The sequence below is a fragment of the Molothrus ater genome, unplaced genomic scaffold (assembly GCF_012460135.2).
Source record: "Molothrus ater isolate BHLD 08-10-18 breed brown headed cowbird unplaced genomic scaffold, BPBGC_Mater_1.1 matUn_MA125, whole genome shotgun sequence".
Lineage (NCBI taxonomy): Eukaryota > Metazoa > Chordata > Aves > Passeriformes > Icteridae > Molothrus > Molothrus ater.
Genome location: NW_023416577.1, coordinates 110,059 through 134,140, shown reverse-complemented (window position 1 = coordinate 134,140; position 24,082 = coordinate 110,059). Strand labels below are relative to the sequence as shown.

General features: G+C 67.0%; 6 protein-coding genes across 15 annotated transcripts; 3 read left to right on the top strand and 3 right to left on the bottom strand.

The window, feature by feature from the left end:
• Positions 1-8: 8 nt before the first annotated feature.
• On the bottom strand, positions 9-2,566 carry ZNRD2 (zinc ribbon domain containing 2). Of its 2 annotated transcripts, XM_054518282.1 has the most exons (5): positions 2,522-2,566; positions 2,078-2,190; positions 1,885-1,954; positions 919-1,224; positions 9-344 (listed from the first exon to the last, which is right to left on the bottom strand). In XM_054518282.1, the coding sequence occupies exons 1-5, from the start codon at positions 2,535-2,537 to the stop codon at positions 313-315; spliced, it is 537 nt and encodes a 178-aa protein (XP_054374257.1). In that variant the 5' UTR covers positions 2,538-2,566; the 3' UTR covers positions 9-312. The 2 variants fall into 2 exon arrangements, with proteins under 2 accessions (XP_054374257.1, XP_036261608.1); XM_036405715.2 differs by having other exon boundaries at positions 9-1,224.
• A 362-nt stretch (positions 2,567-2,928) lies between these two features.
• LOC118701090 (RNA-binding protein 4B-like) lies at positions 2,929-23,801 on the bottom strand. 3 transcript variants are annotated; one of them, XR_008509081.1, is made up of 5 exons: positions 23,784-23,801; positions 5,410-5,831; positions 3,429-4,124; positions 3,279-3,352; positions 2,929-3,089 (listed from the first exon to the last, which is right to left on the bottom strand). XR_008509081.1 is itself a non-coding variant. In XM_054518280.1 (4 exons), exons 2-3 carry the CDS (start codon positions 5,819-5,821, stop codon positions 3,430-3,432), a joined length of 1,107 nt encoding a protein of 368 aa, XP_054374255.1. In that variant the 5' UTR covers positions 5,822-5,831; positions 23,784-23,801; the 3' UTR covers positions 2,929-3,352; position 3,429. The 3 variants fall into 3 exon arrangements, 2 of the variants coding, with proteins under 2 accessions (XP_054374255.1, XP_036261605.1); XM_054518280.1 differs by having other exon boundaries at positions 2,929-3,352; XM_036405712.1 differs by lacking the exon at positions 23,784-23,801 and adding an exon at positions 6,334-6,352 and having other exon boundaries at positions 2,929-3,352.
• Positions 6,626-9,835, top strand: LOC118701072 (putative nuclease HARBI1). Its single transcript, XM_036405672.1, has 3 exons — positions 6,626-7,965; positions 8,665-9,051; positions 9,786-9,835. Exons 1-3 carry the CDS (start codon positions 7,017-7,019, stop codon positions 9,833-9,835), a joined length of 1,386 nt encoding a protein of 461 aa, XP_036261565.1. The 5' UTR covers positions 6,626-7,016.
• On the top strand, positions 9,793-12,771 carry CCS (copper chaperone for superoxide dismutase). 2 transcript variants are annotated; one of them, XM_036405713.2, is made up of 8 exons: positions 9,793-9,905; positions 10,542-10,614; positions 10,710-10,847; positions 11,414-11,594; positions 11,686-11,746; positions 12,218-12,295; positions 12,394-12,497; positions 12,577-12,771. In XM_036405713.2, the coding sequence occupies exons 1-8, from the start codon at positions 9,870-9,872 to the stop codon at positions 12,731-12,733; spliced, it is 828 nt and encodes a 275-aa protein (XP_036261606.1). In that variant the 5' UTR covers positions 9,793-9,869; the 3' UTR covers positions 12,734-12,771. The 2 variants fall into 2 exon arrangements, with proteins under 2 accessions (XP_036261606.1, XP_036261607.1); XM_036405714.1 differs by lacking the exon at positions 9,793-9,905 and adding an exon at positions 10,026-10,335.
• Positions 12,950-17,958, top strand: RBM14 (RNA binding motif protein 14). 2 transcript variants are annotated; one of them, XM_036405705.2, is made up of 3 exons: positions 12,967-13,386; positions 15,480-17,103; positions 17,452-17,958. In XM_036405705.2, the coding sequence occupies exons 1-3, from the start codon at positions 13,041-13,043 to the stop codon at positions 17,657-17,659; spliced, it is 2,178 nt and encodes a 725-aa protein (XP_036261598.1). In that variant the 5' UTR covers positions 12,967-13,040; the 3' UTR covers positions 17,660-17,958. The 2 variants fall into 2 exon arrangements, with proteins under 2 accessions (XP_036261599.1, XP_036261598.1); XM_036405706.2 differs by lacking the exon at positions 15,480-17,103 and having other exon boundaries at positions 12,950-13,386; positions 17,452-17,613.
• Positions 18,900-23,829, bottom strand: LOC118701089 (RNA-binding protein 4B-like). Of its 5 annotated transcripts, none has more exons than XM_036405708.1 (4): positions 23,784-23,829; positions 21,617-22,038; positions 19,880-20,581; positions 18,900-19,416 (listed from the first exon to the last, which is right to left on the bottom strand). In XM_036405708.1, exons 2-3 carry the CDS (start codon positions 22,026-22,028, stop codon positions 19,887-19,889), a joined length of 1,107 nt encoding a protein of 368 aa, XP_036261601.1. In that variant the 5' UTR covers positions 22,029-22,038; positions 23,784-23,829; the 3' UTR covers positions 18,900-19,416; positions 19,880-19,886. The 5 variants fall into 5 exon arrangements, with proteins under 5 accessions (XP_036261601.1, XP_036261602.1, XP_036261600.1 ...); XM_036405709.1 differs by having other exon boundaries at positions 23,811-23,821; XM_036405710.2 differs by lacking the exon at positions 18,900-19,416 and adding an exon at positions 21,249-21,351 and having other exon boundaries at positions 20,493-20,581.
• Between the last annotated feature and the right edge of the window lie 253 nt (positions 23,830-24,082).

The window sequence follows — 24,082 nt, the reverse complement described above, 5'->3', positions numbered from 1 at the left end:
ACGCCAAATCCTTTTATACCATATAAATCCATTTAATATCAAACCCTTTATCCCAAATCCATTTTATATCAAACCCCTTTCACACCAAACCCTTTAATATAAAATCCCTTTTATACCAAGTTCTTTTCTATAAAGCCCCTTTTACACCAAACCCTTCATCCCAAACCCCTTTCTATATCAAATTATTTTACATAAAACCCCATTTATACCGCACCCTTTTATATAAAATTTATTTTACATTCATCACTTTTAAAACTCCATTACACAGCGACCCCGGGGGTTCAATCCTGAGCCGTGTCCTGGGGGGGGGTCTCAGGGTCCTGGGGGTCTCAGGGTGCCCTGGGGTGGTTCCGGGGGTCTCAGGATGTCCTGGGGCTCTCAGGGTGCCCTGGGGTGGCTCCCAGGGGGCTCAGGGAGTCCTGGGGAGTGTCCGGGGTATCCTGGGGGGGGTCCAGGGTGGCTCCCAGGGCTCTCAGGGTGTCCTGGGGGGGTCTCAGGGTGTCCCGGGGGTCTCAGGGTGCCCCAGGGCGGCTCCCGGGGGTCTCAGGGTGTCCCACGGTGGCTCCCGGGGGTCTCAGGGTGCCCCGGGGGAGTCCCGGGGTGGTTCCGGGGGTCTCAGGGTGCCCCAGGGCGGCTCCCATGGTCTCAGGGTGCCCTGGGGTGGTTCCGGGGGTCTCAGGGTGTCCCGGGGGGGGGTCTCAGGGTGTCCCGGGGGTCTCAGGGTGCCCTGGGGTGGTTCCGGGGGTCTCAGGGTGTCCCGGGGGGGGTCTCAGGGTGTCCCAGGGGAGTCCCGGGGTGGTTCCGGGGGTCTCAGGGTGCCCTGGGGGAGTTCCGGGGGTCTCAGGGTGTCCCAGGGGGATCTCAGGGTGCCCCGGGGCGGCTCCCGGGGGTCTCAGAATGTCTCAAACTGCCCCGGAGGGGGTCCGGGGTGGCTCCCGGGGGGCTCCAGGTCCCGCAGCCCCCGCAGGGCCAGGGCGCAGTCCCGCACCAGGCGGCAGAGGCGGGCGCTGCCCTCCACGGAGCCGCTGCGGGGCAGCTCCCGAGCGGCCCAGAGCAGCTTCTGCAGCAGCGCCGCCCGCGCCGCCGCCACCGCGGCTCCGGTGCCGTCATCGGCGCCGGGATCGGCCCCGGGAGGCTCCGGGGCGGCGGGGGGGGAGCCCCGGAACGCGGCGGCCGCGCCCTCGCAGCGCTCGGGGCGGGGAGGGCCGGGGCGGGGGGCGGCAGCTGGGGAAGGGGAGGGAGGGGGTGAGGGGGGGGAGGGCACAAAGTTTGGGGTCCCGTCCCCCCCCCCAAACCCGTTCAAGTCCAAAATTCCTAAAAATTTCCAGCCCCTCCCTCAAATTCTGACACCACCGTCCTTCATTCTCAGCCCGTCCCCCCCCCAATTCCACATCCTCCAAAATACCCAATTTTCCCCCCAAAAATCTCCAATTCACCCCACCCAAAATCCCCAATCCTCACCCACCCAAAATCCCCAATTCCCCTCCAAAATCCCAAATCCCCTCTCCCCAAAAACCCCAATTCCTGCCCCCCCATCCCCCAAAATCCCCAAATCTCCCCCTCTCAAATCCTCCCCCTTCGGTCCCAATCCCATCCCTCAAAATTCCCAATTCTCCACCACCCAATATCCCAAACCCCCCCCTCCCCAAAATCCCCAATTTCCACCCCAAAAATCCCCAGTTCCCCATCCCTCAAAATCCCAACTTCCCACCCCAAAACTCCCAAATACCTCTCCTCCAAATCCCCAAATCCCCCCTCCCCGAAATCCCCACTGCCCCCACCCCAAATTCCCCAATTTTCTCCCCCCAAATTCCCCTTTTCCTCCCAAATTTCTCGTTTTCCCCCCAAATCTCCCGTTTTTCCCCCAAATCCTCCCGCCCGTACCGTGTCCCCCCTCGGGGTCCTGGCAGCTCACGCACAGCAGCCGCTGCTCCTTGTCCTGCAGCAGAATCGTCTGGGGGGGGGGGGGGGGGGGCACGGGGGAGTCACGGGGAACCGGGACCCCTCCCCCACCCCTCTCCGGTACCCCCAATTCCCGGGGGGGGTCCCGGTGCTCCCCTTCCCCCCCCCCGCTCACCCCGCACTGCGGGCAGGAGCTCCCCAGCATTCGGTACCCCCGGAGCAGCAGCGCCCCCATGGCCTGGCTCGCCCGGTCCAGCCGCTCCCGCCGCGCCTCGGCCTCGTCCGTGCCTGGGGGGGGGGGGGACCCGGTTACCGGGGGGCGTGGGTCTCGGTTACCGGAGGGGTCCCAAACCGCGGCTGAAGGGGGACTGAGATGAGCTGGGGGGGACTCGGAGAGGCGGAAATGGGCCCGGAGGGGGTCGCAGGGCAGCCCCGGGATGGCGGGCGGGGGGTCCCCGGGAACGTCCCGGTGGTGGCGGGGGAGGTTCAAGGGAGGATCCTCAAGGCTCGAGGCGGTCCCGGTGGCGGGTGGGGGTTCCGGGGTGGCTCCCGGTGGTGAGGGAGGGTCCCGGGGGGGATCCGCGCCCCGGGGGGGGGGGGGGTCCCGCCGGTGCCTCACCCCCGTTCAGCGCCATGATGGTAACTGCGAGACGGCGTCGCGGAGGAAGTGACGTCACAGAACACACACGTTCGGGCGGAAACAGTGACACGAATTTGTGAAATAAGTTCCGGGCGACAAAATAAGACCCACGGTCCGTGACTGAAATGGGGTCGGGTCCTCCTTTAGGCGTAAATTTGCATAACCCCGCCCCTCTCTTACGGCAATGATTGGCCGCTCGCGCCCTCGATTTGCATTCACTCCGCCCGTTCGCGAACGGAGCTTATTTGCATATTTCGCGCGGGATTTCAAAAATGCCCGATGGCGCTGCGCTCTGATTGGACAGAACCGGCCTCGCCCACGTCAGACTCCGCCCCCCACGCCAGGCCCGGCCCAGGCACGGAAATTCAGTGACAGAAAGCAATCGGTGACAGAAATCGGTGAAAATGTTTATTTTGCTGGAAAAGGGGCGGGTGAGGCCGGGGGTGTCCCCGCCCAGGCAGGGTGGCGGGGGGGACCCTGGGGAAGCTCCGTACAAAAAGGGGGGGCTCAGGCAGGGGGGACACGGCTCCATCCGAGGCCACCGCACCTGGAAGAGAGCAGAGAGGTGAGGGGACATGGGGGACACGGGGACACTCAGGGAGACCTGGGGACACCGGGGACACTCGGGGACACGCGGGCGCTGGGACGTGGCGGCTCTGGCGGCTCCGGCGGGGACGGGGGGTCCCGGTGACAGGGAGGGGACGCGGCGGCAGCGGCGACCCGGGACACGTCTGACCTGGCGCAGCGGCGACATCCGAGGGCTGCAGAGCCACGGCAATGGCGGCGAGTCCCGGGGGGTCCGCAGCGATCCTGGGGGAGAGGAAAGGCCGTTACCAGGCGCTGGCAGCACGGAGACGCCCGGCAGGGCCGAGCCCCCGGCGCTCACCTCAAAAGGCGGAGTATCGCGCCCTCTCCCCGTAGGGATCCCGCTCGAAGCGCTGCAGGTCGTAGAGGGACGCCCGGGCCACCGAGGAGACGGGCGACAGCTGCCCACGCTCGTACGTGTACGCCTCTCCGACGGTGCTGGCCGCGGCGGCCGTGCGGCGCAGGGGGCTCCTGTCCCGGGTGTAATACGTGGAGGACGCGGCGGCGGCCGCGGCGGTGGCGGCGGCGGCGGCGACGGCGGCCGCCGCGCCCGGGGTGGGCAGCAGCGCTCGGTCGTACGCGTCTAAGGTGGTGGGGATGCGGCCGGCCATGGCCGTGGTGGCGGCCATGGCCGAGGACTGGACCTGGGAGTACTGGGCGTACTGGGAGTACTGGGCCATGGTCTGCTCCGCGTAGGCGTCGTACGCCGAGGCCGTGGCGTAGGAGCGGATGCGGTAGCGCTTGTAGTAGTCGGCCATCCCGCCGTAGGCCTCATCGTAATACACGGTCTCCCCATAGCCCGCGGTGTAGGGAGTGCGCACGGCTCCGTACTGCTCGTTATAGGCCTCGGCAAAGTCCGCCACTTGCCCCGGGCGATCGACCGGGCACTCCTTAGACCAGTGCCCCTCCTTCCCGCAGCGGTAGCAGCCGCTCTTGTCTCCCATCCCGGGCGCCGTCCGCAGCCGGCTGGTGGACAGCTGCACGCGCATCCGCTTGCCTTGGGGAGAGGGAGACCCGGCGTCACCCCCGGGCACCGCGCCCAGCCTGACCCGGAGCCCCGGCCATGGGGCTGTGGCTTCCCTGGAGCCACCCAGACAGTGACATCGGGCCATGGGATCCCCCAGTGTCACAGGCATTGGGCCACAGGATCCCCCAGAGTCACCTCGACACCGACATTGGGCCATGGGGTCCCCCAGAATTGATCCCAGCACTGGCACAAGGCCGGGGGGACCCCCAGAGCCGCCCTCTCCTCTGGCACTGTGGGGTCACACAGGGCTGGCACCGCACTGCAGGGTCCCCAAGGACCATCCCTGGCACTGGCAATCTGTATGGGTCCCCTCAGTGTCACCCTGGCACCGTTGGCCGTGCCCAGAATCACCCCAGCACTGTGGGGTTCCCCAGAACCACCACCACCCCTTGGGGACCCCTAAGAGCCACCTGTGGCCCAGCCCTGTGAGGGACATGTGGGGACATGGAGGAGGTGACAACCTCCAAACCTTCCTGCGCGCAGACTGAGGAGATGAAAGCCCAGGAGCTGCTTTGTTTGGGGTCCCTGTCAGAGGCACAAACTCCAGCCATTGTTTTGTAATTCAGTTATTTAATTATTGCACCAAGATTAAATGATATCGAGGATCAGAACATCTGAGACCGTGGTGGGCTGGGGCTGGTGGTCCATGGGACTCCCAGAATGGCACCAGCACCGTGGGACCCCCAAGAGGTGGCAGCAGCCATGGGGACCCCCGAGAGCCACCCCTGGCACCGATGAGGGTGGGGGGTGACAGGAGCCACCAGGGTGGGCACCAGCCCCCGCAGACAAGGGGGGTCCCTGCGGTTCCAGGAAGGACTTGGGGACAACAGGAGCCAATGGGACAACGGGAGCCAATGGGACAACAGGAGACAGTGGGACACAGCGCTGGCTCACAGCCCTGTTTGCCCCCAAATTCCAGCAGCAAAGGGACACCACCAATCCCATGAGGTGGCCCCAGAGATGGAACTCACCCTGACCTAACAGTTTGGGCTAAATCCCCCAGAATTCCAACAAACTCCAGCGCTGTGGAGCCACTCTGCCCCGACATGAAGCCATCACGGTGTCCCCAGCCCTGACACCGGACGAGGGCACAGGGACAGCACCTGGCACCATCCCCAGATCCAAATTCCAGCGCTCCAGGATGAGAAGAGGCCCCAAACGCAGCACCAACCACAGAGTGGGGCCGGTTACACCAAAAATCAGCCAAAATCCTCCTGGACCAGAACCTCCCCGTGCCCCCAGCCCCACGGCTCACCTTGGAACTCGGTGTTGTCCAGCCCCCGGATGGCCTCCACGGCATCCTCGGCCCGCTCCATGTGCACGAAGGCGTAGTCCTTGACGATGTCACATTCGATGACGGGGCCGTACTCCTCGAACTTGGCGCGCAGCTCTAGGTTGGTGCAGGCGGGGCTGATGTTGCCCACGTGCAGCTTGGTGGAGGCCTTGCTCTTGTTCTTGCTGGCCTCCACATTGATGCAGACACCGTGCAGCTTGTGGTGGTGCAGGTTGCGGATGGCGTCCTCGGCCGCCGTCTTGTCCTCGATGTGCACAAAGCCGTAGTTCTTGATGATGTCGCACTCCAGCACCTTCCCGTACTGCTCGAACAGGGAGCGGATCTCCTGCTCCGTCGCCTCCCGCGGCAGGTTCCCGATGAACAGCTTCACCATCGCGACCCGCCTGAGGGGTGCCAGGGAAGGGGAGCTCGGTGAGACCCTCCCCGCAAAACCCCCGGTCCCGCTGAGAGGTCGGAGCCGCTCCGGGGAGGGGGAAGGGGAAGGTTCCCTCCACCTTTCATGGATTCTCCTCCGGCTGATTCTCGATGGGACCCCCCTCACCCCCAGGGCATCCTGAAGCAGAGACTCTCTCAGGAGAGACCCCCAGGCCCGGGCACCCCACAATGAGCCGGGAGACCTTCAAGGTCTCGAGCGGAGTCTCAGCCCCGGGTGTGCTCCGTGAGCACCCAGCCCATGGAGGGGGACCCGGGTCCCCCCCAGACCTCATCCCGCTCCCGTCCCAGGTCTGAGCCCCTTCCTAGGCGCCTTCCCGAGGCCGCGGGACCCCATGCTATGCTCCCCCATAGACAGCAGGGCCGGGGTCCCTCGCAGCTCCTCCCCAGGCCCTCCCGGTCCCACCCGTGCCCACCCCGGGGCCCCCCGAGTCTCACCGCACCCCCCCTCACCCGGTACTCGATGACGGCAACAAAATGGCGGTAGCCGCCTTACGTGGAGCCACGCCCACCTCGCGCGATGATTGGCCGAGAGCGGCGAAACGGTGCAACTCGATTGGTCGAGTCACTAAGAGGCCCCGCCCATCGGCGGCCCAAACAGCGTCTGGCACAAAGCGCTCCCTCCCTCGCGGCGGCCAATGGGGAGCGGCGGCGCGCCGGAAGTGAGGGGGGAGGCGGGGCTTTTAGGGCACGTGAAAGCAGTGCTGACCAATCAGAGCGCGGGAGAGGGGCGTGGCCTGGCAGCGCCGCCGAACTGGGACCGAGCCGGGGAACCGGGACCGGCAGGAACAGGGACCGAGCCGGGGAACCGGGACCGACAGGAACAGGGACCGGCACCGGGACACGAACAGTCCGTCCGTACCGGCATCGAGATCCACCGGTACGGGGACAGGACAGCGACCAACTGCCCCCACCGGCACCGGGACCGACTGGGACAGACCGGGACCAACCGCTCCCATCGGGATCTATCGGCACCGGGACCAGGATCGGGGCTGACCGCCCCAAGCGGCATCGACCCGTTCAGAAACAGCCACCGCCCGCTCTCACCGGGGTGTCGCGGCCACCGGGACCGGCCGGGTGTGGCTCCGCCCCTCCAGCACTAACCACGCCCCTTCCACCGTAGCCCCGCCCCCGCCATGTCCCACGCGGTGCTGCTGCTGCGGCGGCTCCGGCACCGGCACCGGGAACGGAACCGGGACAGCGACGAGGAACAGGACTGCGACCGCGAGCAGGACTGTGACAGAGATCGGGAGCAGGACTGTGACAGAGACCGGGAGCAGGGCTGTGACAGGGACCGGGAGCAGCACCGGGAGCGGGATGAACCCCACGAACGGGACAGGGATGAACCCCACGAACGGTCCCGCGATCAGTGCCGCGCTCATGACCGGCACCCCGCACCCACCCGGATCTCCCTCCCCGCTCCCTCCGCTGCTCCCCCATCCCCGATCCCCCGCCGCGGCCGCCGCCGCCGCCGCCCGTACCCAGCCCAACGCATTTACCGGGTGCGCTGCTCCTTCCTGGAGCTGAGCGACGAGCAGGCGCTGCGGCGCTGCCGCCTGGACCGTGCGGCCATCGCGGCGCTGTGCCGGGAGCTCGGTGCCGACCTTCAGAGCCTCACGGGCCGCAGCCACGCTCTGCCCGTGGCCGTCAAAGTCACCTCGGCCTTGGCCTTCCTGGCCTCGGGCTCCTTCCAGACGGCGTCGCGCCTCAGCACGGGCATCAGCCAGTCGGCCATGTCCAACTGCCTGGCGCAGTTCCTGGCGGCCTTGCAGCGGCGGGCGGGCCGCTACATCGCCTTCCCCCCGCCGCCCGCGCCTCCCGGGGACGCCCCGGCGCTGCCCGGGGTTCTGGGCTTGGTGGGCGCCATGCACGTGGCGCTGAGGGCACCGGCCGATAACGAGCCCCTGTTCCGGAACGCCGCCAACTTCCACTCCATCAACATGCAGGTGGTGTGCGACCGCCAGGGCCACATCACCAACGTGGTGGCCAAGTTCCCCGGCTCGTGCGCCAACGCCACCGTGCTGGAGAACTCGGCCCTGGCGCGCCTGATGGAGGGCAGCAGGCCCGAGGGGGTCTGGCTGCTGGGTGAGGGGGGTTTGGGGTGGGAAATGGGGAGGTGAGGGATGGGGGAGGGGGTTTGGGGGGTTTTTGGGGTGTTCCAGGGTGGGGGGATCCCAAAGATCATGGGTCATGGAAGGAGGGGGTCTAGGATGGAAGGAGAGGGTCTGGGTGCTGGGGGAGAGGGTTTGCGATGGGAAATGGGGTGGTTGTTGTTGGGTGGGGGGGGGTTGGGATGGGAAATGGGGGGCTGGGGGAGGGGTCCTGGGGATCAGGTGTATCCCTAGTTCTGTGGGTGTCACTCAGGTGTGTCCCCGATGCTGTGGGTGTAACACAGGTGTGTCCCCACCACTCCCGGTGTCACTCAGGTGTGTCCCTGGTTCTGTAGGTGTGGCTCAGGTGTGTCCCTGGTGCCCTGGGGTTTGTTTAGGGATGTCCCTGGTGCTCCAGATGTAACTCAGGTGGGTGCCTGATGCTCTGGGCTTGATTTAGGGGTACCCCTGATGCTCCAGGTGTCACTGAGGTGTGTCCCTGCTTCTGTGGGTGTCACTCAGGTGTGTCCCTGGTGCTCCAGGAGCGCGCCCCTGGTGCCCTGGGTGTCACTCAGGTGTGTCCCTGCTTCTGTGGGTGTCACTCAGGTGTGTCCCTGGTTCTGTGGGTGTCACTCAGGTGTATCCCCACCGCGCCAGGTGCAACTCAGGTGTGTCTCTCCCCCTCTCCACGCAGGTGACGGCTCGTACCCGCTGAAGCCGTGGCTGCTGACGCCCATCGCGGGCCCGCGGGGCGCGGCCGAGCTGCGCTACAACGCGCTGCACTCGCGCACTCTGGCCCCGCTGCGCCGCACGCTGGGGCTGCTGCGCCGCCGCTTCCGCTGCCTGGCGGGCGGGGGGCTCCAGTACAGCCCCCCCAAGGTCTGCCAGATCTTCCTGGCCTGCTGCATCCTGCACAACATCGCCCTGCGCCGCCGCGTCCCCCTGGAGCCCCCTGAGGGGCTCCCGCCCGCCCCCGGCCACCCCGAGCCCCCCCCGCAGCCGCCACCGCCCCCGGGGCCGGGGGCTCGAGAGGGGCGGGCGGTGAGGGCCAGGGTGGTGCAGCAGGTCAGGGAGGGGATGGGCTGAGGGGCTGTGAGGGGGGTTTGGGGTCCTAGGGGGGTCTTGAGCCCTCATTTGGGGGTGCTGAGCCCTGATTTGGGGGGTCCTGAGCCATGATTTGGGGGGCTCTGAGCACTTTGGGGGGTGCTGACCTCTAAATGGGGGCTTCTGACCCCTTATTTGGGGGGCTCTGGGTCTCTGGGAGGGGCTGATATCTGGTTTTGGGGGGCTCTGGCCTCTGGAGGGGCTCTAACCCCTGCTAGGTGGGTCCATCATTTTGGGGGTGTCCTATTTCCACCCCCATGATCCCCAGATTTCATCCTTTAACCATGTCCGTGCTCATTTTGGGACAAATAAATGATTTTTTTTCAACTATTGCTTGACAGCGTTTTTGGGGGGGGTCGGGGGGGTAAAGTGCTGGTCATTTTGAGGACCCCCCAAGGGGATTTTGGGGGTCCTTGCTGTGTGCCCATGGGTGGGATGAGCCCCCTGACCCCTGCAGCCCCCATCCCCCCACAGAAAAACCCAAATTTCCCCCCCCCCCAAAACCCCCCTGCACCCCACAGGAAGCTGCCATTCCCACTGCCGCCTTCCCAGAACCCTCCTGAGCCACCAAAACCCTTCCGGAGCCCCAAAATCCCCCCCAAACCCTTCATAACCCCCCAAAATCCCCGTCGGGCCCACTCCGAACCCCGCGCTGTTGCCATGGCGACAGAACGCCGGAAGTGGCGCAACCTCTAAACCCTTCCCTCATAGTTCGGCCGTATCCGGTCCGGTGCCAGAACGGGTCCGTGGTGCCGCAGTGACGCGAGAGCAGTTCCGGGGTCGGAGTCCGCGGCCATGGCGTCACCGGAGGCCGGCGGGAGCAGCTGCCGGGTCGGGACCCCCGGGACGGGCCGGGGGGTCGGGACCGGGGACGCGGAGGGGCTCGGGGGGTGGGGGAAGGGCGGGCGGACGGGTTCGAGGGCTGGGCGAACGGAGGACGGGCGGTTTGGGGGTGAAACGCTCCGGTTTGGGCAGATCTGGGGGTGCCGAATCCCTCCGACGGCGCTTTTGGGGTGCAGGAGCCCTGGCGAGGGGGGTCTGGAGGTTCAGGAGGGCCTGAGAAGCACTTTTGGGGGTGCAGGACCCCCTCTCCGGGGGAATTCGGGGGTTCAGAGCCTCATCCGTGGCAGTTCTGGAGTTGCAGGACTCCTCCCAGAGGGGGTTTCGGGGTTCGGGAGCCCACGAGAAACACTTTTAGGGGTGCAGGACCCCCTGGCAGGACGGGTTTGGGAGTTCAGAGCCTCCGGAACAACTTTTCGAGGTGCACAATCCCTTCCACATCGTCTCAGAGCCCTTCCCTGGCAGCCGTGCGGGTTCAGGGCTCCTTTTCCCTCCACTTTTGTGGCTCCACCTCCCTTTTCACCCCCCCATTTTTGAGGTGCTGACACTCCCCCTCTCATTTTCACCCCGTTTTCCCCCTTCCCCCCCAATTTTGCGGTGCAAACCCCCCCGTTTCCCCCCCCCCAGCTGGAGTTTGATGTGCAGATGAGCTGCCAGGGCTGTGCCGATGCCGTGCGGGCAGCGCTGGAGGCGGCTCCAGGTGAGACCCCCGACCTTTCCCCCAGACCCCCAAACCCCGGGGACCCCCCCCAAAGGTTTTGGGGGACCCCCCAGAGCCCCTTTGTGTCCCCCCAGAGGTGAAGCTGCTGGAGCTGCGGCTCCAGGAGCAGTCGGTGCTGGTGGAGACCACGGCGGCGGCCGAGCGCGTGCGGGAGCTGCTGGAGAATTCGGGGCGCAGGGCCGTGCTCAAGGGCATGGGGGGCTCCTCCGAGGGTCAGTCGGGGTTTTGGGAGGGTCCTGAGGAGGTTTGGGGGGGTCCTGATGGGGTTTGGGGGTGTCCTGAGGGGGTTTGGGTGCTGCTGTGACCCAGCACAATCAGGGATTTGGGGGTTTGGGGGTTGTGCTTGAGGCTTTGGGGGGGCTCCTCTGAGGGTGAGAGGGGTTTTGGGGGGTTCTGGAAGGGTTTGGGGGCTCATAGAGGGGTTTAGGGGGCTCACAGAGGAGTTTAGGGGGGTTATATTGGGGTTTTTGGGGGTCACAGAGGGTTTTGGGGGACCACAGTGGGGTTTGGGGGATCTGGGATGGTCTTGGGGAGGGTTTGGGGGCGTCCAGGAGGATTTGCGGGGCTCACAGTGGGTGTGGGTGGTCCTGGGGGGGTCACAGGGGGGTTTTGGGGGTGTCCTGGGTGGATTTAACTCCTCCTGGACGGGTTTTGCTGTCCCTGCCTGGGGTTTAGAGTCACTTTTGGGGGGACATTTTGAGCTCCCTGAGGTGATTTTTTGTACTGGGGGGGTTTTGGGGATGCCTGACCCTGCCGTGTCCCCCCCCCCCCCCCCCAGCTCCCCCCGGGTGGGCGGCAGTGGCGGCGCTGGGGGGTCCCGGGGGGGTCCGGGGGCTGCTCCGGTTCCTGCAGCTCTCCCCCGAGCGCTGCCTCGTGGACGGGGCCGTGTCCGGGCTCCCCCCAGGCCCCCACGGGCTCCACATCCACGAATTCGGGGACCTCTCAGACGCCTGTAACAGGTGAGAGGGGTGGGAGGGGGCGTAGGGGGGGTTCAGGGGATGGGGACCCCCAATTTCACCCCCATATCCCATCCAACCCCCCCAAAATCAGCTGTGGGGGCCACTTCAACCCTGACGGCGAGATCCACGGGGGACCCCAGGACCAGCACAGGGTGAGCTGGGGGTCGGGGGGGATTGGGGGGGTTTGGGGGGGCAGTGAGGGGATTTAGGGGGTCTTTGGGAGGATTCTGGGAGATTTGGGGTGGTCTTGGAGGGGTTTGAGGGGGCAATGAGGGGATTTGAGGGGGTCTCTGGAGGATTTGGGGTGGTCTTAGAGGGGTTTGCAGGGCAGTGAGGGGATTTGGGGGATCTCTGGGAGAATTCTGGGGGGGGGGTTGTGGGTGTGGGGGGGAATTTGGGGGGTCTCTGAAGTATTTGGGGTGGTCTTGGAGGGGTTTGGGGGGCAGTGAGGGAATTTGAGGGGTCTTTGGGAGGATTCTGGGGGATCTGGGAGGGGTTGGGGGGGTCACTGTGGGATTTTTGGAGGTTTTTGTGATGCAGTGAGGGGATTTGGGGGGTCTCTGTGGGCTTGGGGGCTGCTCTGTAAGTTTTGGGGGGATCCTGACCCCTCCTGCCCCCCCCAGCATGCCGGGGACCTGGGGAACATCTGGGCAGATGCCGAGGGCCAGGCCCGGTTCCGAATCGAGGACTCAAAGCTGAAGGTGGGAATTGGGGTCTGGGGGGGTTCCTGGGGGGGTATGTCCCTGTATTTGGGGGGGGGTCTCTATGGGGTTCTGACCCCCTCAATCCCCCTCCCCAGGTCTGGGACATCATCGGCCGTTCCGTGGTGGTGGCCGAGGGCGAGGACGATCTGGGCCGGGGGTCGCACCCGCTGTCTCGTGTCACCGGCAACTCAGGCCCGGGGTGAGCACTTGGGGGGGTATTTTGAGGGGGGGGGAGTGTCTTTGTGGGGTCACCCCCCCTGACCCTCCCGTGTCCCCAGGCTGGCCTGTGGTGTGGTGGCCCGCGCCGCCGGGCTCTTCCAGAACCCCAAACGCGTCTGTTCCTGCGATGGCGTCACCCTCTGGGAGGAGCGCGACCGCAGCCGTGGGGCTCTCCTGGAGACCCCCGCCATGGAGACCCCCAGCTCCCACCTCTAGGAGCCCCCCGGGACCGAATAAAGAGTTCGAACCCCCTCGCTCTGCAGCCGCTGCGGCTCCTTTAAGGGGGCGTGGTTTAAAGGGGAAGTGGGCGGGGCTAACACGGCGGGAAAACAGAGGGCGGGGCTCGCGCGCGCGCGGTGCACACGGCACGCAGGCGCGGTGAAGGAGGGCGGTGCGCACGGCACGCAGGCGCGCTGCGCACGGCACCGCCCCCGCCACCCTAAGGAACCGCCGCCATTTTGAAGCCGCCGCCGCCGCTGCCGGTTCTGTCCCCGCCGCGCTCCCCTCAGCGATCCCCGCCGCGATGCGTCCTGGCATCAAACTCTTCGTGGGCAACGTCCCCGAGGAGGCGACGGCGGAGGAGTTGAGCGAGCTGTTCGCAGGCGCCGCGGGGCCGGTGCTGGGCGTCGCCCTCATGAAACAGTTCGCTTTCGTGCACCTGCGGGACGAGGCGGCGGCCGCGCGCGCCATCTCGCAGCTCAACGGGCACCAACTGCACGGCCGCCGCATCGTGGTGGAGCCATCCCGGCCGCGGCCCACCAACACCTGCAAGATCTTCGTGGGGAATGTGTCGGCCGCGTGCACGAGCGGGGAGCTGCGCTCGCTCTTCCAGCAGTACGGCCCCGTGGTGGAGTGCGACGTGGTGAAAGGTACCGGACCCGCCGCCGGGGCCGCGCGGCCCCCGCCGCCCAGCTCGGCCCGCGCCTCCGGGTGATCCGTGGCACCCGAGTTCCGTCCGACTGCGGCGTCGCCCCCGCCCGGACCCCAGCGCGGCCCGGGCTGGTGGAGCGGGGGGATTCCTGCCGCCTCCCCCCTGCCCCGAGCGGGGCCGTGCGAGCCCGAGTGAGCTCCCGTAACCCCCCTTCTGCCAGCCATGTCCGGCTCCATGGCCTCCGCCCGCCCCGGCCGGGGCGGTGCGGGCCTGTGTGGGCGGTCCAGACCCCTTAACCCCCCCTCTGGCAACCACGTGTCTTCGATCGCCTCCCCCAGGCTAAGGTTGGGCTGTGCCAGCCCCTGTGGGTGCCCCTGACCCCGTAACTCCTCCGATAACCCTCCTCCAGCCGGCCTCGTGCTCTGTAATCGTCTCCCCAAACCCCAGGTGGGGCCACATGAGCCCGTGTGGGCTCCCCAGCCCCCTCAATCTCCACATGATCCCTTCTCTAACCAACCTCCTCATCCTCCCTCAAGTGGCCCAGGTGGGCTCCCCACACTCCTGAACACCCCCATAACTCCTTTCCTGGCAGCTTTGTTCTGTGCCATCACCTGCCCTCAGCCCTGGGGGGGCTGACCCCTGCCAGCTGCTGCCACCTCTGTGACTAAATCATCCCCAGGCCACGGTCTGGCCTCCACAGACACGCTCAGCCATGGAGCTGGGACATGCACAGAACACCCCGTGAAACCCCTGAGGGGTTCAATGGCTTCACACTGGGGACCCCCAGCACAGCCTGGTGGGGTCACCCAGCTCCCCCAATTCATTTGTCACCTGTGTCACACTGATGGACTGACAAGTGTCACTCCACATCCCTCTCCTGACCCTGCTGTCATCCTGTCCCTTCTCACCCGGCCCTGGAGTCCCGGTGATGTCCCCACAGTGCCCGCGTGCCCCTGCCCACAGGAGGGGGACGTTGTTCCTCTGCTCTCTCGTCCCAGGTCGCAGCCACCAGCACAGCCTGGCAGAACCTGCCTCGCGTCCCCTCGGGGTTGGGGGTGCCATGGCCACCTCCAGGGGGTGGCAGCAGGGCTGGGGGTGACATGGAGGGGACATGCCCTCTTTGGGCTTCCAGAGTAGGACTGTGTGGATTTGGAGCCAGGGGGTGGGATGGTACTGGGGGGACAAAGGAGAGGGTGACGTGGCACTGATGCTCAGAGGTCTCGGATGGGTTTGTTTGGCCAGTGATGCTCCCAGCACACCACACACCCTTGGGTGGGTTCTCACTGGTTCCGGTGGTCTCGGTCTGTGCTGCAGGGAAACACCATGGGGTCGCTGCCCTCCTGCCCTGTGCCGGCACCGGACCCGTCATGCCACGGGGGTGACCCCCCGACCACCATGGGGGCATCCAGCCCCCAAACCTGCTGGGCCAAGAGCCACAGGCGGCCACCAGAGCTGCCACCAGGTCCTGCTTCCCTGCTCCTTGCGGTCCTCAGACGCCTCTGTGCTGCTGAGACAGTGGTTGTGCTGTGTGGCGCTGGCTCCTCGCCATGGCCGGGCACTCACTGGAGGGGTGCTCAGGCCCTTCCTTCCCTCCCTCCTTCCCTCTTCTCCCTCCTCTTCTTCTCTGTCTGAAGTCCCTGTCCCTTCTCTGTCCTTGTCTTTTTCTGTCTCCTCTTCCTCTCCCCCCATCCTCTGTCCCTGTCCCGCTCTCTGTGCTGGCGCCGGTTCTCTCAGCTTTGCTCCGCTCACTGCCAGGGCGTCCCACTGAGCCCACGGTGCTGGCACTGCCAGCCCAGGCTGGGCCCTCGGTCCCCAGGTGCCAGGGAGGGGCTGGGAGGGGGCACAGGAGGCAGAGCCTGGGGGGACACGGAGAGAGCTGGGTGGGCTGGGGGAGGCTGTGACCAAACGAGCGCGGGGCAGAGCCGATGGTGGTGGTTGTGTCTCCTCCGGCGAGCGGGGCCGGCAGCGCCGTCCCGGGGCCAGCAGCGCCCGTCCCGCGCCTGTCCCGCTGCTGCCGCACGGCTCGTTAGCGCCGGCTCCTGTAACGAGTTGTGTTTTCTCCCCTCACTGCTCTCTCTGCTGCTTTGTCAGACTATGCCTTTGTGCACATGGAGAACGAAGCCGATGCTAAAGTTGCCATCGAAAACCTAAATGGGAAGGAGGTGAAGGGGCGCCGGGTGAACGTGGAGCTCTCCACCAACGTGCAGAAGAAGGGCACGGGCCAGGCGCCGCCGCCCGCCCTCGGCGTCGACAAGACCAAGCGCATCGGCCTCGAGTACCGCGAGAAGTTCCAGCCCAAGATCGAGGGCTTCGACCAGCAGCGCCGGGCGGCCGACGCCGCCTTCCCCTCGGCCACGGGCGCCGGCTACGCCGCCGCCCCCTCCCTGTACGATTACCAGCAGCGCTTCGGCGCCAAGTACGACACCTTCGATGCGCAGCCCCGGCCCGCCTCCCCCTCCTACTTTGGCAGGGACCGCAGCCCGCTGCGGCGCTCGCCCACCCGCGCTGGCTACGCAGCGGTGTCGCTCCCCATGACGGCGCAGCCGGCCGCCTACCGCGCCCAGCCCTCGGCCTCGCTGGGGGCCACGTACCGAGCCCAGCCCTCAGCCTCCCTGGGCGTGGCGTACCGCCCGCAGCCCACCACGGGCCAGGCCGCCGCCTACCGCGTGCAGCCCTCGGCCTCGCTGGGCGGCGCCTACCGCCCCCAGCCCTCGGTCGGCTCCCTGGGCGCCGCGGGCGCTCAGCCCGCTGCCACCAACTCCCTCGGCTCCTACGGCGCCCAGCCCGCCGCTGCCGCCGCGTACGGCACCCAGCCTGCGGCCGCCAACTCCCTCAGCTCCTACGGCGTCCAGTCCGCTGCCCTGGCCTCCTCCTACAGCGCCCAGCCCGCCTCGGGCTACTCGGCCGGCTACGGCGCCCAGCCCGCCATCGCCGCCTACGGCGCCCAGCCCGCTGCCGGCTCCGCCGGCTCCTACAGCACCCAGGCCGTGGCTGTGCACGTGGCATCCTACGGAACCCAGCTGGCCGCAGGCTCCTACGGCGCCCAGCCCATGGATGGCCACGCCGGCTCCTACAGTGCCCAGCCCGGTGCCGTGCTGTCTGCCGGCTACAGCGCCCAGGCCGTGGCGGTGCACGCCAGCTCTTACAGCGCCCAGGCCGTGGCAGGTCACGCCGCCGCTGCCTACCAGCCTGTGGCCGGCCACTCTGCCTCCTACGGTGCCCAACCCGCACTGTCCACCTCGTACGGTGCCCAGCCCACCGTGGGCCACTCGGCCTCGTACGGCGCCCAGCCCGCCACGGGCCTGCCCGCGTCGTACGGCAGCCAGCCCGCGGCCGCCGCGCTCCCCGCCGGCTATGGCGCGCAGACAGGTTCCTCGCTGGCCGCGTCCTACGGCAGCCAGGCCGCCGTCGCCGCCGCTTCCTACAAGGCGCAGGCCTCTGCCCCGCTGACGGCCGCGTACCGGGCGCAGGCCTCCGGCGCCATGGCGGCCTCCTACCCGGCGCAGCAGCCGTCCTCCGCCGCGCTGGCTGCCGCGTACCGAGCCCAGCCAGGCAGCGCCTACGACGGGCCGAGCCAGCTGGGGCAGCCGGCGGGTTCCTACCTGGGCCTGGCGCAGGCCGCCGCCGCACCGCCCTACGAGCGCACCCGCCTCTCCCCGCCTCGCAGCGCCGCCTACGACGACCCGTACAAAAAATCGTCCTCTCTGGCTAAAAGGTACGGTGCCGGGCGGGGCACCGACCCCCGCCCCCGCCTCCCGCTGCTCGCCGGGCTCCGGCGCACTGCTCGCGGCTTGCCCGGCGCCGCGTGGCACCGGCGCGGCTCGCTATCGCCCGGCGCGGTGGGCGCCACGGCTCCGCTCGCGCCGCGCAGATCCCGGGGAGGGGACGGGGCCTGGTGCGGGTGAGGGGAGGTGGTGGCACACAGCGGGGCCTCCGTGGCACCCGATCCCGTCCTGCGCCGGCTTTGCCCATCACGGTGCGTCCCTAGGTGGGACACGGTGCTGCCGCGGCGGATCCGAGCCCCGTCCCCTCCTGGCTGATCCCCCTCTCTTCTCTCGCCCAGGTACGGCTCCGAGCGCCGTCTGTCCGAGCTGGCCGATTACCGGCGCTTAGCGGACTCTCCGCTGGCGTACCGCCGCTCGCCCACCAAGTCCCCGCTGGACTACCGCCGGCTGCCGGACGCGCACTCCGAGTACGCCCGCTACTCGGGCGGCTACAGCGACTACCTGCCCCCTGCCCGCATCCACTCGGGCTACCAGCGCCGCCTCTGAGCTGGCCACGGCCCCACTCGGGCACGGACGGTTCTTTTTCAGCCGATTCTTTCTGGTTTTGCTGTTTGAGTTTTTTAGAAGGTTCCGCGGTTACGGTTGGTGGTGGCCGCACGGTTCATCCCCCGCTGGCGCTCGGTGCCGGTTCATAAACCGCCAGTGGCTGCAGCCACGTGGCTCAGACTCTTTTATACCACGAGTTGTCCCATTTTTTGGGTGAATTCCCCATTTCCAGCATCAGGCCCGGCACGGTGCTGGGGGTTTTTTATGACTGTAAATAAATGCTGGGGTCTGCTCCGGTTCCCGACGCCTCCCGCCTGGTTCTTTCCCAGTCCTGGGGGTCCACTCCCACCCCTGGGGACACGACCCAGCCCTGGCTGATGGTGCTGCCAATACTGGAGCTGCTTTCCCACCACGGAGGAGTGGATTTGGAGGATGAGCAGCTGGCAGCAGGAAGGGCCAGACTCGGCCCTGTCACGACACCACCACGTGTGATCACTGGCACCGACCTGTGCCGGGGCTTGTTTTGGGTGAGAAAAGCTGGTTTTGAGGGGTGGTGCGTGCCACGCCAGGTACCACTGTCACCACCGTGAGAGGCGCTTGCTGTCCCCACCTCTCCCCAGGAACCGGTCACAGCCCAGTCTGGCTGTGCCACAGGAGGGATGGCCAAGGCTCATTAACCACCGCCGTAAAGAGCCAGGCAGGAGGATCTGGCGCTTGTCCCCTCCTTCCCAGGGTGGCCACACACCCCTGGGCCTGGCCCCAAGTCCCCAGGTGTGGCAATGGCAGCACCCGCGAGTGACCCCGGCACCGATCGGCGCTGGCAGGGCAGAACTGGCAGCATCACCAAAGGCGTGGCCTGGGCTTAATGACCTTAATTAATGAACACCGAGAGGCAGGAGCAATGTGGGGACAAACGAGCCACTTTGGGGACATAATGTACCAGTCTGGGGACAAACAAGACAGTCTGCAGATTAATTAGCCCTGGGCAGGTTAATGACAGCCCATGGGAGGAGGAAGAGCTGGGGGTTAAAGCTCCTCTGTCACCCCTGGGTGCCCCTTTGGGGGGCTCAAGGACGGTTTTGGGGGTGTTCCCATTTGCAGCAGCCCCTCACCGGGGGCTCCGGTGCGCATGGGCAGAGCCAGGCAGGGCACAGGCAGCACCGGGGAGTCCAGAAGGTTCCGTGCCGTGTTCTGAGGGGACGTGAGTGCAGAGAAAGAACCGTGGGCAGAGCCAGCGCCGTTAGTTAAAAATTTTGAGTTTTATTTTACCGGAAAGTGGGGTCGGGGGACTCTAAATCACTCGGGGGGTTCCACCCCCGCCGGCGCGGCGCGGCGGCCTCCGGTCAGCTACAGCGTTGGGCTAAAAACCTACCACTGGATTATCCACCCTCTTAAAAAATAAAGGAAAAAAAAAAACAAAAAAGGCAAAACGACGACTCGGGAAGAGCTCCGGGGGAGCGAGGGGGCGGCGAAGCAAAGCAAAGCTGGCGCTGGGGGACGGCTGCGGCTGCGCGCTCACACCTGAGCCTGGGGTGGGGACCCAAAACTACCTGGAAAAGCAAAATCCTGCCCAGGGGGGCGGGGGAAGCTGGGGGAGGGGCTGAGCTAATCCTGCCCGGGCTGAGGACGAGCCGCGTGTCCGTAAGGAACGGGCCCGGGAGCGGCACGCGGCGGCGGTGGCACCCGGCGCGGCCCGAGACGCGCGGCGCCGAGTCGGCGTGCGACGGGACCCCGACGTCCAGCCGCACAAATCTTACCTGTAAGAGAAAAGAGGAGTTGGCGCAGGCGCCCCCGGGGCTGATCCGGAACCGTGCCGAGCCCCGGTGCCCTGGGGAGCTGCGGCTTCCTGGCAGCAAGAGAGTCCTGATGTGGAGCAGCGGCGGGGCTCCGGCCCCCTCGGACCCTGGGCCCGCCGGGACCAGGGCACAGCCCGAGCGAGCAGGAGCTGCCCCCGGGCCGGGGGCTCTGCGGGAACCCCCCACCCCGCAGGGACTGTGCCGGGATGGTGCCCGGCCCAGCAGGAACGTGAGTTACAGCCACGAGAGTGACACCGGCACCGCTCCGCTCACCGCGGCGCCTCCTCACCGTGGCCGGGCTTTAACGCCCGCGGGGCCTGTCCGTGTCACCGGGACCCGTCACCCGCCTCAACCTCAACTGGCACAACCGGGACCACCGGCAGCGGGGCCCCCCCGCAGTGCCAAGAGCTGCCAACGCGCTCACCTCCGGCTCAAAAGGCGGAGTATCGCGCCCGGTCCGCGTACGGGTCCCGCCCGAAGCGCTGCATGTCGTAGAGGGACGCCCGGGCCACCGAGGAGACGGGCGACAGCTGCCCACGCTCGTACGTGTACGCCTCTCCGACGGTGCTGGCCGCGGCGGCCGTGCGGCGCAGGGGGCTCCTGTCCCGGGTGTAATACGTGGAGGACGCGGCGGCGGCCGCGGCGGTGGCGGCGGCGGCGGCGACGGCGGCCGCCGCGCCCGGGGTGGGCAGCAGCGCTCGGTCGTACGCGTCTAAGGTGGTGGGGATGCGGCCGGCCATGGCCGTGGTGGCGGCCATGGCCGAGGACTGGACCTGGGAGTACTGGGCGTACTGGGAGTACTGGGCCATGGTCTGCTCCGCGTAGGCGTCGTACGCCGAGGCCGTGGCGTAGGAGCGGACGCGGTAGCGCTTGTAGTAGTCGGCCATCCCGCCGTAGGCCTCATCGTAATACACGGTCTCCCCATAGCCCGCGGTGTAGGGAGTGCGCACGGCTCCATACTGCTCGTTATAGGCCTCGGCAAAGTCCGCCACTTGCCCCGGGCGATCGACCGGGCACTCCTTAGACCAGTGCCCCTCCTTCCCGCAGCGGTAGCAGCCGCTCTTGTCTCCCATCCCGGGCGCCGTCCGCAGCCGGCTGGTGGACAGCTGCACGCGCATCCGCTTGCCTTGGGGAGAGACGCGAGAGGCAGGGTCAGTGCGGCCGTGCCGGGGCATCCGGCGGGACAGGACGGCACCGGCTGCCACCCCCCCCAGCCCTCCGCAGCCACCGGCGCGGGAGGAGCCGCCGCGGGACCGAGCGTGAGCCGCCAGATGGACGCTGGACAGCGGCTGACCGGGACGTGCTGCCACGGCCGAGCGCGGCCACAGCCGGCCAGCCCGGCAAAGCCCCGGCAGCCCGGGGTCGGAGCCAGCACTGCCGGCCCCGTGTGACGGCAAAGCTTCGCGCCGGAAAACGCCGGAGCGGCGGAGAGAGGGATGTGACACCGGGAAACGCCCCGGAGCGAACGGGGCCTGGCCCGAGCACGGCACGAGGCAAAGCCAAGCGCGGACGCGGCCGGGACAGCTCTGGGTGCAGCTGTGCCAGCCCGGCTGGGTCGCTGTTTTTTGGGGAAGGCCCGGAATGGGGGCGGCGGGACATGTAGAGCCCCGGGAGCGCCCGGTCCGGCCCCGCCGCCACGTGGGTGAAGCGCCGGACGCCGCCCTGAGCACCCGGCCGGGAGACGCGCTCGCCATCACCGCCGCCAGCGCCGCGGCTCGAGTCCGGCCGCTCGGCCCCGTCGAGCGCCCGAGCGACGCCGGGCGCGGGGTCGGGCGCCTCCATCACCCTCTTACCAGGCTGGGCAAGGCTACAAGGGCGGGCGGCAGCCTGGCGTCACCCGCTGCTCCGGCCCGGCACAGGACGTCGCCGTCGGGGTCCTCCTGCGGGGCGGCCGTGCTGGTTAATCAGAGATGGGTCAGTCCCGTCCTCCCCGGCCCAGAGCCCCCGAGCCCGAGCCCTCGCTCCGGCCGCGCCGTGCGGGCGGCCCCGGGAGCTGCGGCGGAGCGGGCACCAACCGACACCAACCCCAGAGCCCCGAGGGCGCTGCACGGCCCCGCAGAGACGGCCGTGGTCACATCCGGGATCGACCCCGGAGCCGGGGCCGGCGGGAGCATCCACCATGGACCCCGGAGCCCTCCCACCACCCAGCCCCACGGCTCACCTTGGAACTCGGTGTTGTCCAGCCCCCGGATGGCCTCCACGGCATCCTCGGCCCGCTCCATGTGCACGAAGGCGTAGTCCTTGACGATGTCACATTCGATGACGGGGCCGTACTCCTCGAACTTGGCGCGCAGCTCTAGGTTGGTGCAGGCGGGGCTGATGTTGCCCACGTGCAGCTTGGTGGAGGCCTTGCTCTTGTTCTTGCTGGCCTCCACATTGATGCAGACGCCGTGCAGCTTGTGGTGGTGCAGGTTGCGGATGGCGTCCTCGGCCGCCGTCTTGTCCTCGATGTGCACGAAGCCGTAGTTCTTGATGATGTCGCACTCCAGCACCTTCCCGTACTGCTCGAACAGGGAGCGGATCTCCTGCTCCGTCGCCTCCCGCGGCAGGTTCCCGATGAACAGCTTCACCATCGCGACCCGCCTGCGCCGGACAGCGCCGCCGTGAGCCCCAAAACCTCCCCGAGAAACAGCCCGAGGAACAGCCCACACACAACCCCAAAACCCCCCGAGGAACAGCCCGAGGAACAGCCCACACACAACCCCAAAACCCCTGAGGAACAGCCCACACACAACCCCAAAACCCCCTGAGGAACAGCCCGAGGAACAGCCCACACACGACCCCACAACACCCCGAGGAACAGCCCGAGCCTCTGTGAGTGTGAATTCCCTGAGTCACCCTGAATCTCTCCCTGTGTGCCTGAGGCTGTGTCCCCCAAAACCCGCCAAGAAACAGCTCGAGCCTCTCTCTGTGTGTGCCCAAGGCTGTGCCCCCCAAAAAACAGCTTGAGCTTCTGTGACTGTGCCCACGGCTGTGCTCACAAACAGCCTCAAAACCCCCAAAAAACAGCCCAAGCCTCTCTGTGTGTGTGTCCAAAAATCCCCTAAATCACCCTGAATCTCCCTCTGTGTGCCCGAGGCTGTGCCCCTCAAAATGCCCCAAAAAACAGCTCGAGCTTCTGTGACTGTGGCCAAACCTGTGCACCCCAAAGAACAGCTCGAGCTTCTGTGAATGTGCCCGAAGCTGTGCTCAAAAACAGCCCCAAACCCCCCCAAAAAACTGTCTAAGCCTCTGTGCGTGTGCCCAAGGCTGTACCCAAAACCCCTAAATCACCCTGAACCTCTCTCTGGGTGCCCAGGGCTGTGTCCCCCAGACCCCCCCCCCCAAAAAACAGCCCAAGCCTCTGTGAGTGTGCCCTCAAACACCCTAAATCCTCCTCAAACCTCTAGGGCTGCGCCCCCTAAAACACCAAATAAACATCCCGAATCTCGGTGTGTGTGCCCAGGGTTGTGCCCCCAAAACCCCTGAAACACCCCAATCCCTGGGGCTGTGCCCCCAAACACCCTAAATCCTCCTCAAATACCCCAAACCTACTCTGTGCTCAAGGCTGGACCCCCAAACACCCCTCAAATAAAGCCCCCAAATGTCTCTGTGTGTCCCTGGGGCTGTAATCCCAAAGACCCCAAATCTCCTCAAATAAACACCCCAAAACTCTGCCTCTGCTCATTCAAGGCGTAGCCCCAAACACCCCAAATCTCCTCAAAAACTCTGAACCTCATGGTAGCCCCTAAGTGCTGAGGCCTCTCTCACACGACACAGCCCCAAACATCCCAAATCCCCCCCAAATTTTGCTTCTGCTCCTTCAGGGCGGAGCCTCAAACACCTCAAACCCCCCCCAAAATAAACACCCCAAAGCTCTGCTCTCCCCCTCCTACACTGTGCCCACAAACACCCCAAAAACAACGCACCTTAAACCTCTGGCACCCCAAAAACCGCCTTAAACCCTTGAAACTCCAAAATCCACCTAAGTCTGTGACACCCCTTTTCCTGCAGGGTAGAGCCCCCAAACACCCCAAAATCTCTGCACCCCCCAGAGGGCAGAGCCACGCCCCGAATCCCAAAATCCCCCAGGCCTGAGACCCCCCCCAAACCCCTCTTGTCCCCCCCCAGGCCTCAGACCCCGGTCAGGCCTGAGACCCCTCAGATCTGAGACCCCCCCCTAAAGCCCTCCCCTCCACAGGCCCGAGATCTCCTGCAAACCGTCCCGGATCGCATCCCCCGCGGCCTGCGGGCGCCCCAGCGGGGCGGTGGCCGGGCCTGGCCCTTGTGTCCCCCCCGGCCCCGGTTCCCGGTCCCGAAACCCCCCCAGGCACCCCCCCCGCCCCCACCTGCCCCGTCCGCCGCGCGCTGCTCACAAAATGGCGGCGGCGTCTCCCGGCCCCGCCCCGCCTCCCGCGCGCTCATTGGCCGCCGCTGCTGTCAGTCAAACGCCGCAGCGTGAGGTCATCGATCCGCTAGGTTGGCCCGCCCACAGTGCGGTCGCAGCCAATCACGGGAGGGAAGGGGCGGAGCGAAGGGAGGAGCGGTCCATGAGGCTTCTGCGGGGGCGCGGGGGCGGTCCATTCATGGCGGCGGGCGGGGGGGGGGGGTGCCAAGTACCGGATGCCGTTCTGGGAGCACTGGGAGC

Excerpts from the sequence above, each read along its gene's own strand:
- RBM14 (XM_036405705.2), top strand. The coding sequence starts at position 13,041 with ATGCGTCCTGGCATCAAACTCTTCGTGGGCAACGTCCCCGAGGAGGCG. Across the intron at positions 13,387-15,479 it reads GGAGTGCGACGTGGTGAAAG|ACTATGCCTTTGTGCACATG; the intron begins GTACCGGACCCG and ends CTGCTTTGTCAG. Across the intron at positions 17,104-17,451 it reads TCGTCCTCTCTGGCTAAAAG|GTACGGCTCCGAGCGCCGTC; the intron begins GTACGGTGCCGG and ends TCTCTCGCCCAG.
- CCS (XM_036405713.2), top strand. The coding sequence starts at position 9,870 with ATGGCGTCACCGGAGGCCGGCGGGAGCAGCTGCCGG. Across the intron at positions 9,906-10,541 it reads CCGGCGGGAGCAGCTGCCGG|CTGGAGTTTGATGTGCAGAT; the intron begins GTCGGGACCCCC and ends CCCCCCCCCCAG. Across the intron at positions 10,615-10,709 it reads AGCGCTGGAGGCGGCTCCAG|AGGTGAAGCTGCTGGAGCTG; the intron begins GTGAGACCCCCG and ends GTGTCCCCCCAG.
- LOC118701090 (XM_054518280.1), bottom strand. The coding sequence starts at position 5,821 with ATGGTGAAGCTGTTCATCGGGAACCTGCCGCGGGAGGCGACGGAGCAG. Across the intron at positions 4,125-5,409 it reads GGACAACACCGAGTTCCAAG|GCAAGCGGATGCGCGTGCAG; the intron begins GTGAGCCGTGGG and ends CCTCTCCCCAAG.
- LOC118701072 (XM_036405672.1), top strand. The coding sequence starts at position 7,017 with ATGTCCCACGCGGTGCTGCTGCTGCGGCGGCTCCGGCACCGGCACCGG. Across the intron at positions 7,966-8,664 it reads CGAGGGGGTCTGGCTGCTGG|GTGACGGCTCGTACCCGCTG; the intron begins GTGAGGGGGGTT and ends CTCTCCACGCAG. Across the intron at positions 9,052-9,785 it reads GCAGGTCAGGGAGGGGATGG|TTCGGCCGTATCCGGTCCGG; the intron begins GCTGAGGGGCTG and ends CTTCCCTCATAG.
- ZNRD2 (XM_054518282.1), bottom strand. Across the intron at positions 1,225-1,884 it reads GGACCCCGAGGGGGGACACG|CTGCCGCCCCCCGCCCCGGC; the intron begins GTACGGGCGGGA and ends CCCCTTCCCCAG. Across the intron at positions 345-918 it reads CGGGAGCCACCCCGGACCCC|CCCAGGGCACCCTGAGACCC; the intron begins CTCCGGGGCAGT and ends CCCCGGAACCAC.
- LOC118701089 (XM_036405707.1), bottom strand. The coding sequence starts at position 21,149 with ATGGCGAGCGCGTCTCCCGGCCGGGTGCTCAGGGCGGCGTCCGGCGCT.